At 49.1% G+C, this 12,532-nt stretch overlaps 1 protein-coding gene across 2 annotated transcripts in view; it reads right to left on the bottom strand.

Annotated features, from left to right (window-relative positions):
• FOXN3 (forkhead box N3) overlaps positions 1-12,532 on the bottom strand; it is a 355,335-nt gene that overhangs the window by 18,563 nt on the left and 324,240 nt on the right. The window contains exon 6 of one of the 2 annotated variants that reach the window (XM_080917519.1): positions 5,096-5,161. The exons of the other annotated variant lie outside the window; for it this stretch is intronic. Coding sequence (XP_080773645.1) covers positions 5,096-5,161 — 66 coding nt within the window. The remainder of the gene's footprint in view (positions 1-5,095; positions 5,162-12,532) is intronic. 2 annotated transcript variants of the gene reach the window in all.

Raw genomic sequence — 12,532 nt, forward strand, 5'->3', positions numbered from 1 at the left:
ACTGGCTGGTTTTGTGTGTCAACTTGATACAAGCTAGAGTCATCAGAGAGGAAGGAGCCTCAGTTAAGATATTGTTTCAGCTAAGGATTAGTGGGGGAGGCCCAAGCCCATGGTATGTAGTGCCATCCCTGAGCTGCTCCTGGGTTCTGTAATAAAGCAGGCTGAGCAAGCCATGTGAAACAAGCCAGTAAGCAGCATCCCTCCACGGCCTCTGCATCAGCTCCCGCCTCCAGGTTCCAGCTTGTCCTCCAATGATGGTCTATGATCTGGAAGTGTAAGCCAAATAAACCCTTTCATTTGCAACTTGCTTTTTGTTCATGGCATTTCGTTGCAATGGAAACCGTGACTAAGACCCCATTCTCCCACTGTTCACCTCCTGAAAAACACAATACACTTGAAGACCAACACAACCCATCGCCTCATGTTCTGAGACGGAGTTAGGAGGCAGCTCAGTCAAATACTTAAGAAGATGCATGTTTGAAACTAACTTCTAACTCTGTTCCCACTAGAAGAGGTCTGAGCATCCAGCACCATCCTCTTTGGTCCATGGGCTACACATCTTTTCTCCCAGCAGAACCCGGGAGAAGAGACAGGTTGCCAGAGCCAGTGCACAGGTGTCCGCACCTGACTCCCTGGCACTGACTGGCTGGCTATATTTTTCTTAAGTTAGAATGTCCCCAAGCCACTCCCCCCCCCCCAACCAGCTAGACTGTGACACTCACATCTGACCCGGGACAACCAAGCAGCATGGTGCTATGGCCTTAAGTGGCAGCAACCTTAGGAGTCCTCTGTGTATCTGTGTGCGTAAAGCAAGCGTACACACGGGAACATGTTGTGATGGCCCATGGTTGACACTGGCTGCTTTCCTCTGTCAACGTCCTCAGCCATGTCAGCTAGTCTGTCATGGCCACTGAGCTAGGATTTCCTTGTTCCTAGCACCAGCTACAGGCATGTATTCCCGAACCCTGAACCCCACTTCTGGGACGGGGGTCCTCATGCTTTTCTAGCAGGCACTGAGCCGCTTCCCAGGGTCTGAAGGTCGGTTCTGTTCTGAAAGGTCCCAGGCACAAAACCAACTCTCCTGCCCTCAGCACTTCACCTACCTCCCTCTTGACAGGCATCTCCCCATGGTCTTTGCGAGGTCTAAAATTAACCTCGTGGGGAGCTCGAAGCCCTGCCTTTGGAGGGCGGCCCTGGCTAACACTGTCACAGGCCATAAGCTGAGCAGCAGGCCATTCCTGTCATCCGTCCCTCCCCTGAAGGCACCCCTTCCACCTGCTTGCTTGGAAGCAGGCTGGGGAAGGGCTGTCATGGCAGAGCACAGCCTGTTTCCTGTGGTCTTTCTTCTGTGGCGCCCAACACAGATGACATATAGTCCAGTTCCAGGTGGCATTCCCTGTCCCTCTTGCTCCATTCTGCTGTTTTGTTTGTTATCTAGAGTTCCATCTCTGGGAAAATTCCAACCAAGGATTATATAAGCCTTTGGAGAAGGCTAATGGTGACCTAGTTTCTCCACAGGGGTTAAAGATGACTCATAAAGACTGTCAAGGGAGCTCCTAGGCAGGTGATTTAGGAGATACCAGCAGCTGAGATTAGTGTACGCTGCCCCTCTTTAGGGAAAGAGTGGGCGGATAGATCTAGATTCCAGAAGGTAAGGTGAGCAGACAACCACCATGCTCTCTGCTCACTGCTCTGCAAGTGGCATTTTGAGCATGATGGCCCTTCAGATGCCATACACTGAGTGACACCAGAGGCACAGGCTGTTAGGAGCCGAGGCTTTTATTAGCTCTACCTCACTGCAAACTGCGGCAGACAACTGAAATAAGTCCCTCGGGACTGCAGCCCAACCACTGCAGGGGGCACAGGACCCCTGGGTTCTCAGCAGAGTCTCAGGCTAGAGGCCCCGGGGGGTAGTTTTGCAGATGCCAAACAAGGAAGAGGAGAGGAAGAGATCTAAGGGGCTGCCAATCGGTGGCCTGAAGTGCAGTGGCTACAAAGCACAATGACAAAGGGGCGTGGGGGTGGGGGTGAGGGGAGCTTTCTAGCAACCAAGCCAGCCTGTAATCTCCAGGACCGAACAGTGCCAGGAGATGAGGTGGGTGGCTTGCCACTCAGAGGGGCAGCCCAGGGGTGAAGCAGGAAGCTATAAATAGCAAGGCACGAGGCGGCTCTATAAACAGAGCCTGGCCACAGCACCCAGCCCCAGGGAGAGAGCAGCAGGAAGCATGGGGCTCTCAGGAGCCTGGCTGCTGCCGAGGTGACTGTGGGAGGTGAACCACACAGGGAGGGACACACAACCTCAAACACCACTATACACGCTGCCCACTCTCCATCCCGGAGGCTGGCTGTTGCCTTTACACATTCACTGAGGATTCATACCTAGGCCTGGGGTAACACTAGCAGGGTAGGGTACAGCAGCTTCATCATTCCGGCTCTGTATGGCTTCTCCCTTGAGGGATCAAGGCAAGAGACCAGCACTGTTGTCAGGCTGTAGTGGCCTGCATCTTCAACCCCAGCACTCGGGAGGGAGGCAGAGGCAGGCTGACTTCTGAGTTTGAGGCCAGCCTGGTCTACAGGGCAAGTTCCAGGACATCCAGGGCTACGTAGGGAAACCCTGTCTTGCAATCCCCTTCCCCCAGTGTAAAGGAAAATAAAGCTCCAGTTGGAATGGGCCAGAAAGAGCTGTGGACATATTTCCCTCTGGTTGTGTCCACCAGGAGATGGTGGATTGGACATGCTCCCTGACAATGGCATTGTTTTAATAATCGTTCGGGGCTCTGCATCTGCTATTGGCTGTGCTTACACTTGACCTCCAGCCTCAGATGGGAAGGCAAATATGAAGCCAGTGCCTCCACAATCTTCTTCTTCTCTCGCCTACTTTGCTGTTCCTGCCCGTGAGTGTGTCCTTTGATGACCTTCACAGGCATCCTCCTGGTGCCTGCCAGGACCCTGGAGAGCCTTCTTGGCTTTCGGCCCCCATGAAGGCTGTGGCTACACTTCTCATAGAATGTTCAAAGCTTTTCTTTTTTCTTTTTAAAAGCCCACTAAAACAAGCCCACGGAGCTGGGGAAGGTAGCTCAGTCCCATGTCCCGGTTTCATTCCCCCAGCGCACATAGGCACATATGGTATAGTGGTGCACGCCAGAGGAACAGGGGCAGGAGGATAAGGAGTTCAAGGTCATCCCTGACTACGCAGCAAGTTTGGGGGCCAGCCTGGATCACATGAAACCGCACCTTTAAAAGAATGAAAAGAGAATCCGTACCTTTAACACATGAGCACTTAAAAAACCCAGTGCGGCAACTGACATAAATAGGACGGTGGATGTTGCAGAAAGAGGAGGAGGTGGAGAGTTACAAGGATGGAGAGGAGCCTCATTCGGCAAAGAAAACACCCAACCTGTGATCAAGAGGTCAGGAGTAAGAGACTTTCAGGAGAGACATGAAGATCTGTGAGCGCTCAATCCACATCCCCTGACTTTCCTACACTCCCCATTCCCTTCTCGGCCTAAGGACCAGTCCATCGGAAGTATATACACTAGGGACCAGCCCATCAGAAGTATATACACTAGGGACCAGCCCATCAGAAGTATATACACTAGGGACCAGCCCATCAGAAGTATATGCCATAAAGTAATACACCCAGCACACAGTCGGGGCGAGCAGAGAAAGGAGCTGGAATTTTACACGGCTCTGATAAGATCCATGTGCTTCCACTAAGATGGCTGATACCACCTGACCACAGGAACCATTCCAGCCTGTGACTCGACTACAGTTGGAGTCTGTAACCCTTCCTGAAATGTTATCTAAGAACGGATTTTAAGTACAGATGTCTCTGACACTTAAGAGCCACCACATTCCAGGATAGCTAGGTAAACTGCTATCTGCTTAGCAGTGGAGTAGGCTGGCTGGAGGTGTGAGCAGCCTCACATTCCAAAGGCCAGGAAATGTAGGCTGACAATGGGGAGCGAGCAATCAGGGTAGGTCAGGGTGGCCCCAAGCAGATGACCAGGCTGTCTGAGAATGCTTGCTTGGCAGTATCTCTTGAATCCTTTAAAATAGGTACAAAAAAAAAAAAAAAAAAAAAAGACCCCCCCCCCCACCACACCCCAGGTTTTTGGGAAGGCTTTGGACAGAACAGGGGTAGGTGTGGATCTTGGGATGGGTGTTTTTCTGTGGGAAATGCTACTGTCTCCACAGTGGGGGAATTCTGACTGCTTAAAAGGCAATGATATCTACAGAAAGCCAGAGCTCCAAGACAGCTGGAAACCTAATCACAGGCACAGGACAGGTAGGGAGCAGCCCCTGGTACTGTCACAGGAGAACCTGCCACGTCGAGTCACTTTCTGCACGTGTGACAGAGCAGCACCAGCAGAAGACAAGCAGATCCTAGTGTGCCACCTCTCGGCTTAGTGTGGTTCTGGCCAGATGTGGGGCATGGACAGACACGCTGGCCTCAAGCTGTGAGGAGGGGGAGACACCAGGTCAGCTATAAAGATGAGGAAAGGAAAGGGAAGACACCAGGCCGTGGGTGAGAGTCAGTCCCAAGCAAGGCAAAGACCTGTCTTAACTGACTTGCTCAGTGAGCCCTACTAAGCTACCCCAGCCTTGCCCTTCTCTGTGGCACCTAGTAGGCAGGGCAGAGGTGATGTAATGTAGAACAGTGGTTCCATTTTAAGGCCAAGCTACTCATGGGTGGGCCAAATGTTCCAGAATGCACCCTAATATTACTGAAGACCTAGACAGAAAAAAAAATGCTTACAACTGGGCACTGCTTAGCTCTACCATGGATAAGCTGGCTCAGGAAACTTCTCCTACAGAGTCATGGGAAGGACTCTCAGGAGAAACAACTCCAGCATGAGTTGCTATCGGGTCCATGTCTCATCTCCTTGAAGCATACCTCTGCACCGGCTCACACGTATGCACGGCTGTATGTGTGCATGTCTGTGCATGTTAAGTTAACCACACACTCAGTCTTGAAAGGGATGCTCTGAGTGTAGAGTTATGTTGGCATTAGTGCTGCCTGTGGCTTGGGACGTAAACGAGAAGGTTAGGTTCACAAAGTGTGGTGCTGTATGCTTTAGAAGTATCTACTCACAACCTGCTTGTATCTCAGGGGGAGAATTCAAAAGCATCATGGCACTGGCAGCATCAATGTCAGGATCTGGAAAAATCAACCAATAAATAACATTATTTACAACGGGGCTGGTGTGTGCGTGCTTTTCTTCCCCCTGCAAGTTATAGCTTAGGAGCGTGACAGAGAAAAAGAAAACATCTAGATGAGGGACCTCAGGTGACTCTCATACCATTTGGACTTGAGAGAGAGAGAGAAAAGTTATTCTAGAATGAGATTCAAGGCACATGCTAGTTAGTATCTTCTTTTTTAAGATCTATGATCCCTGTCCTCTTCTTATTTTTTTAATGTTGGGATCTGTACTGTGGGTATCCAATAAGCGGTTGGTACCCTCGGTTTTTACCCTGGGGTGGAGAAGAAGTAGGTGAGCCGGTAACAATAGGAAGGTCAGCCTGGGAATCTCTAATGCTGGGGGAGGAACTCACAGTATCACCGTGAAGGGAAAGCTCTGAATACACCTGCATCCAGACAGATACAAACAAGACATTTGGTCATTTCCATTCGTCAGCAGAATGGAAATTGCTTTTTCTGAGGGTATGTGTGCACACAGCTGTGTTGGAGGTGATGAAGGCACTTTAAAAAAAGCACATAAAGTATGAAGAAAGGAATTGAGGAAGTTCTGCTGTTGAAGGCACAGTGTTCACGTCCTCATTTATTATTGCTTTTAATCTGCTCCCTCCCGAACGCACGTCACTTTATTGCTATAATTCTTAATAGGTTTCTGAATCCTTACCAATCCACCGGTTGACAGATGGCAGGTTATATAGAGACAGAGAAAAATATTATCCCTTTATAACTAAATTCATTTCCCTCTGAGAAACAGCAGCTCTGCTGCTATGGAAATGAAGGTCACCATGGCAACGGTAAACAACCACCAAGAATGGTCACTGAATAGGCTGAAAAGAACATCTGCCCCAGCCCAGCGTCCCAGCTGCCCTGGGGCGAAATTCGCTAATAGTGCAGTGAGGCCTTGTGACAGAAGCTGCCGCCTGTCCCCTGTCCAAATAAATGAAGTGTGCAATTGAAGCCGACATCAAAATGCCTGCCCTTGCAGATTACTGCCTCCGTGTCCGCTAAACCCAGTAACTAATGACTGGGAAGAGGGGCCTCGTACTTGTCAGTTTTTGTACAAATTACATACCAAAAAATTCAATTTACTACTAATGGCTCCATGGCACTTTATTTTGGGTATTATGCGAGAAAATTACTTTTTTACTGTTTTTAAAAAAAGTACATTTTTCATACTTTATATGTGCAGTTTAATTCCAAGGGAGTAATGCGATGCATGATAAAACCCCACAAGCCGTAATACGGATGATGCTGGTTTCAGAAGACAATGCCTCAAGGGAAAAAAAAAAAGGTAAAGAAACTTCCCTCTGCCCTTTTCTATTTTGCCTGCAGGAGGCCTGTTACCTACCCGCCAAAATGGAGCAAAAGTTTGTTTTAATAAGCGCATTGATAAGAAACAGGTAAATTAGCTTCTTTGGCAACTCCTAGAGCGATGCTGCTCAGTTAATTGCTCCCCACTGATACATGTTCAGTGATTCACAGAAAAGCTTCAAGTTCTACTCTGTTCACAGGTCCCTACTGCCCAGCAGTGAAGTTCTTGGTCCCCAAGGGTGATAAGGGACAAACCCTGAGGTGGCCCCTCTTTGATTTCAGGGAGACGCTCAAATATGTGATTTTTCTTCTCACCATACAAGACTTCACTGCCCTCTTTTGAGTTTCAAGTGCAACAGGTAGCCTGGGTTGCCGTGGCTACATGGTCCCTGTCTCTCCCGAGGTGAGGGTCCCCGGGGTCAGGTCGGGGAACTCAGACATGAGATTAGGAGATTAATGGAGCCCGAGAAGCAAAAAGTGGCACCAGGTAGCTCTTCAGTAGTCTAGGAGCGCCTAAACCTGAGGTCTACCCAGCATTTCCCCATGAAGCTCCACACACCACACCCAGTCCAACAGACATGCCTAAACTGTAAAATACAGGATGCTGACTTCCCTCCCCTACTTTCATTTGAGCAGACTTACCACCTCTGATACTCTCATGGATGAAGATGCTGATGAGAACCCAGGCCCCAACTCCTCTCTCTCTCTAGGAATTCTGGAGGAATGTAACAAGCAGACTTCTCATGATCTAACATGTGTATGTGTCTGTACGAGTCGATAGTATGTGTAGCTTCAGATAGTTATTGAGGGTCATGGAATAAATCTCCCGCTGTAAAGGGGAGACCACCGTATCTGCAAAATAGTTGGCTGTAGCCCAATTTCTTTTCACTTAGTAATGTATCTTGGCAACCTTTTGCTGGCATTATTAAAAGTATCTGCAGTGGCATGTCTTGGGGCAGGGGGGTGGAGAAGACCCCCTCAAGGTACTGACAATCTCTTTACAGGAAGGAGAGATGAAGCATCTAAGATGGTAATGGAATCAGCTTGGAGCCGAAGCCCCGCCCTACAGATCCTGGGCCTCTGCACAGCATCTCTCCACCATCCCATTCAGTGTGGCCCCTCCTCTCTCTACCTCAGCTTCTCTAGGGATCATCTCACTGTTCCCTTTGGGTGAAAGGCTGTCTTACTGAATGCACATTCATAGACCTACCCCCTTGTTTGCATTCAATAACATCAACCACTGAAGCTGAGACACTTTTTGATGGAAGTGCCCATTTAGGGTGAGCAGGAAACACTTTAGAGGACTGGGGAGCTGCTTTGGGATCTAGGGATACTTCTGTTCCAGAGGAACACCGGTTTCACAGCAAGAGAGCCAAGGAAGGGGTGAAATGGGGAGGCTGTGGAGGTTTCCTTGGTTGTCAAAGGTGAGGTGAAGGGCTTCCCACCATGGTCCAGTGAGGGTTATCAGTCTAAGAAAAGATGGCAGTGTTCTGTCCCAACCTCACGAAGACTTCAGTGAAAGGAGTTAACATTCCTGTTATCATCTGGGAAACCACATGAGGCAGAGGTTCAGGAGAAGAAATAAAACAGCAGGACCGTTTACTCTGGGATAAGGGATCCTCCCTGATCGTCCCTAGCTCTGCATCCTGGTACAGAAAGCCAAGTTCTTTACTACAGGTTGGTACCCAGCACGTTACCATGGCTGCTTGGCGGAGTTATGACCATCATCCGTGTGGAGCCAATCTCTAATCCTGTATTTAAAGATTCTGCTTTCACAACAGCATTAACTTCTCTGAACGCTCCCACTGGTTCATTTCAACTTGCATCCTTGACGGTACAGCTTCTGTGCCGTACAGGACTGAGAAACAGTGGCACCGCTTGTTTTCCAACCCCCTTCTCTTGAAGGTACACACAAGCCGAGCCATGCAAGTGAGGAAAACAGGCTTCTAAGTTTCTGTCATTGATGGGCTCAGCTACTTGGAGGCTTTCTTCTGTGGGCAGGATGGGAAAAGCACTAGACAGACCAGGCAGGGGGTTTGCTAGGTTCAAGTCCTGGGTCTGCTGTTAGTTAACATGGAACTCCCATGTTGCTGGGCCTGACCTCACTCATTTTAAAATGGTGTGGGTGACTGTAGCCATGAGAGGAGCAGAGTCTATGCCACTTGTCACGGCTTTCTAGCTTTCCATAATGTCACCTGACAGAAGTATGAACTCCAAGCAACACCTTCCAGCTGGGACATCCGCTCCAAAGTATCTGGAGGTAGAACAGCCTTACAAAAGGCAGGAGAAAATACATTACTCCCAGCAAAGCTGTGGCCTGTTGGAGGAGGCGGTTGGTGGGTTCTTGGTGTGACTTCTGTGGGGTATCAGAAGTGTCTGGAAAGGCCATGTGTTTAAGCAACTTCATGTGTTAAGGTTGACAGAAGGCTTGGTCTTCACTCTCAAAAACAAAAAACCAAAACAAACAAACAAACAACAACAACAAAACCCCCCAAAAGAACCCCAAAACTCAGAGATGGCAGACCTACCAACAGCCAAACAAACATTTTTTTTTTTCAGATAGAAACTCTGAGAATTGTGATCATTTCCTGAAGTCATTTGATCTTCCTCAAAGTGAACCTGTTCCCCTCTCCCACTCCTCTTTACGCTTCAAATGATGTGTATGATCAAGTGATATGATGTCACATGATTGATCAAAAGACAATATATGTGGGGAAAATGTCACACACTAGATGTAATGGTGCATCTCATGTCCATCTACAAAGCAACTGGGCCAGTCAGGCTCTTCCTGACCTACGTTTAAGATGGTACTTGGGACCTATCAGTGTGAAGAGAAGCACACACAGGACAAATGAATGGATGGCTTTATCTTAGCCACTGCTCGGGTGAATAGAACTAAGATGGTGCCTTCCTGTGGGGCTCGGGATGGACGGTGGATTCCACTCAGGACTCCAGTTTGTCAAACCAGTTGCCACTGAATTGCACATGCGGAGGAAGGATAAGACTCCACGCAGAGGCTGTGAATGTGACCACAGAGAACCCAGAGCAAAGGCAAGCAGGTGGAAAAAAGAAATAAAAGGTGGACATGACCCCTTTAGACATGGGTTGAGGAGAACGTTTGTTGTAGACATAAGGGAGAAAACAGGAAGAGGCATCTGGGAGTCCACAGTGGGTGTGACCAGCAAACGGAGCAGGGCCACGTGAGGAGTAGAGAGGACAGGAGCTTGGAGTGGCTGCCAAGAGTCCCAGAGGCCAAAGAGGCAAAAGGGCCAGTGTGGCCCAAATGGCTAGGTTATATAAGGAAGAAAAGCAGAGGGAAGAGTAGCCTAGCCCTGGGTTGGAGAGCTCAGGGTAGGGGGTGGGGCACGCCATTCAGGAGGGCCCTTTAACAGACAGGGGCTAGGGGATGCTGAGACAATCTGGTGGCTAGTGTCAATTCTGATAGGGTAATTAATAGGCATCTCAGATAGCCATCTGTTTGAGACCTAATAGGAAGCACTCCCTTGAAAGTCTTCCCTTCCCATGATTTTGCTCTGAGATAGCTTTATCCATTTTCTATAATTGTGTGTGAAAACGGCATACCAAGAAGTAGTTAATTCCCAAAAATCAGAGAGGAAAGACTCGATCATCTCTTAGGATCAAGAAACACTAGAAAACGAAGAAACAAGTCATAAAACACTCCGGGATGCAGCAGCCCACCTCCTGGAGACAGACGGGGTGTGCTCAATCTCACTTAAGCAAAGAAAGTCCTTCTAACTCAGCCCCATTTCCCACTGGGGGTGGTTTCCTTCTCCTTTGCCCAAGGACATATGGCAATGTCTGGAAACAGTTTTGATCGCCATGACTGAGTGGGGTGGTACTTAACACTCCACACAGTGCAGGATGAAGCATTATCTAGTCCATATGGTGAAGTAAGGGAGAGAAACTGGCTGAGGTAAAGTGCACATGTGCTACGGCTGAGAAAGGGAACCTCTGAACCATTGTCCCAAGCAGAACACATCAAAAGGAGACAGGGAAATTCACCTTGTTGCTTCTCCCTGCCTTCCCTGCCCTCCCTGTGCAAAATGTCTGAGCGAGATACAGGATATCTGTATTTGTGACTTTGAAATCACCAAAGCCCTCAGGCCTTCACTGCAACCGATCGAGACATCTAACACAGCAGCAGAAGGGAGCCGGTAGTGTGGCCAGCTCTGGTGACGCCATTTGCCATCATGACTTCTACTTCCCCTCCGCCTGAGTGTTGTTAAGACAAAAGCACTGGGGAAGAACGGGAGGAAGGACTCTCATCAGAGCTATGGGGTGAGGGGTGGGGAAGGCGGGATCACAAAGCCTCCCAACAGAGGCTGATGCCAGGATGTAACTTCAATCACTGCTTTCATGATAGGATGGGCACAGAGCACACCAGGAATGCATCTAATGACACAGGTCTCTAGCCTCACTTTAGACCTCTCAGATAGTGGTGTGGCACACTGGCATATTACTCTCCTGGCACTTGGGAACAGATGCAGGGGGGACTGCCATGAGTTTGAGGCCAGTGTGCGCGACACGGGAAGCTCCAGCCCAGCTGCTGCTGCATCATGGTGACATCTTGACTGAGAATAAAGTATTCTGAAGGCAGGGGAAGTGGAGGAGTGACTGCTTAGAGGATAAAGATGTCAGCTGAGTAAGCCCCATGACCCAAGTTCAAATCCTGCAACCCAGGAAAAGAGGGACGTGGCCTGCACCTGTAATCCCAGTACTCCTCAGGGGGGATGGATAGGAGGCAGAGACAATGAAGAACCTGCCTCAGCAAGCTGGAGGGAGAGACCAACTCCTCCAAGTTGTCCTCTGGCTTCAATACATGTACACACACATGAAATTAAATAAATTAAGAAAATGAAAAGGCCTCCAAGAAGGGGATACTTGGAGGCACCGAGAGCACCTTAAGCTTTGCCGTGCCAGTGTCCTCTCAGACGTGGGTTATCTGAGACCCAGAGAGACCGACTAGCCCCCGAAGCCGACTCTCCACACACACTTGTCTGAAGACAAGTTCAGCCCACCGAAGCTAACAGCCAGTTTGGGGAAGCAGAAAGAATTAATAGCAAGGCAGGCCAGGGGAGGGGGCGTGATCCACACCTGTAGTTTAGATGTTAGGAGGTTCTCATTTCTATACCCCCTTTAATCCTTCTCAGATTAAAACCTGGCCAGGAAAAGCTAAAGAAAAGAACTGGCTGAATTCCAGGGCCAGCATCACTGTTAACTCTGAAAACTGAAAGAAAAAAAGTTTAACCAAGCAACTCCCCAGTCCCAAGCTTTCTCATCTGTGACAACCAGACTCACTTATCACCCCAATTATGTTTCCTGTTGAAAAGGGTGCCGGGAAAAGGTCATGGGAGGTCAGACCTTTGCTCACAGTGCATCCTGGCCTGAGAATCAGATGCCAGGACCATGGTCTGTCTAGGTCTACATCGCCCATGTCTAGGGTGGCACGGAGGTGTCTGGGCTGGAGGGTCCTAGGGTCCCTAGTGCCGTTTCTGGAGAAAACAAAAACCTCACTGTGATGCTCCTCTGAGATGCTCCATGCTTCCATTTTCTCTTGGCAGCAAGGACCTTACTGCTGATGTCACCTGAGCTCTGTCTACTTTGTTGAAGTAGGGTGTCCAAAGCAAGCGAGCGCAGTGCCTGCAGTTTCCATCCCCATGATCAACAAATACCTTTCACAAGCTGTTCTACATCTCAAGAATGTCTGCCTCTGTAATGCCTTTGACTAGGTGACAGATGTCTTTCTACCTGCTGCCTGGGAGACAAACGAGCTGAAAAGGATTGTATAAAACAATCTAAACGTCCAGACTTGAAGGGGAGGCCAGAGGTACAAAACCTGGTACAGGTTAGGATTTTGTCCTGTGGGACACGGGAAGGAGTTAAGTCTATGAGGTACCCTTTGGGCTCAGAGTCTCTATTTTGAAACCTCTTGGTTGCTGGTGTGTGTGTGTGTGTGTGTGTGTGTGTGTGTGTGTGTGTGTGTGTGTGTGTGTGTGTGTG

This window comes from Micromys minutus (assembly GCF_963924665.1).
Source record: "Micromys minutus genome assembly, chromosome: 1".
In the NCBI taxonomy this organism is placed as follows: Eukaryota; Metazoa; Chordata; class Mammalia; order Rodentia; family Muridae; genus Micromys; species Micromys minutus.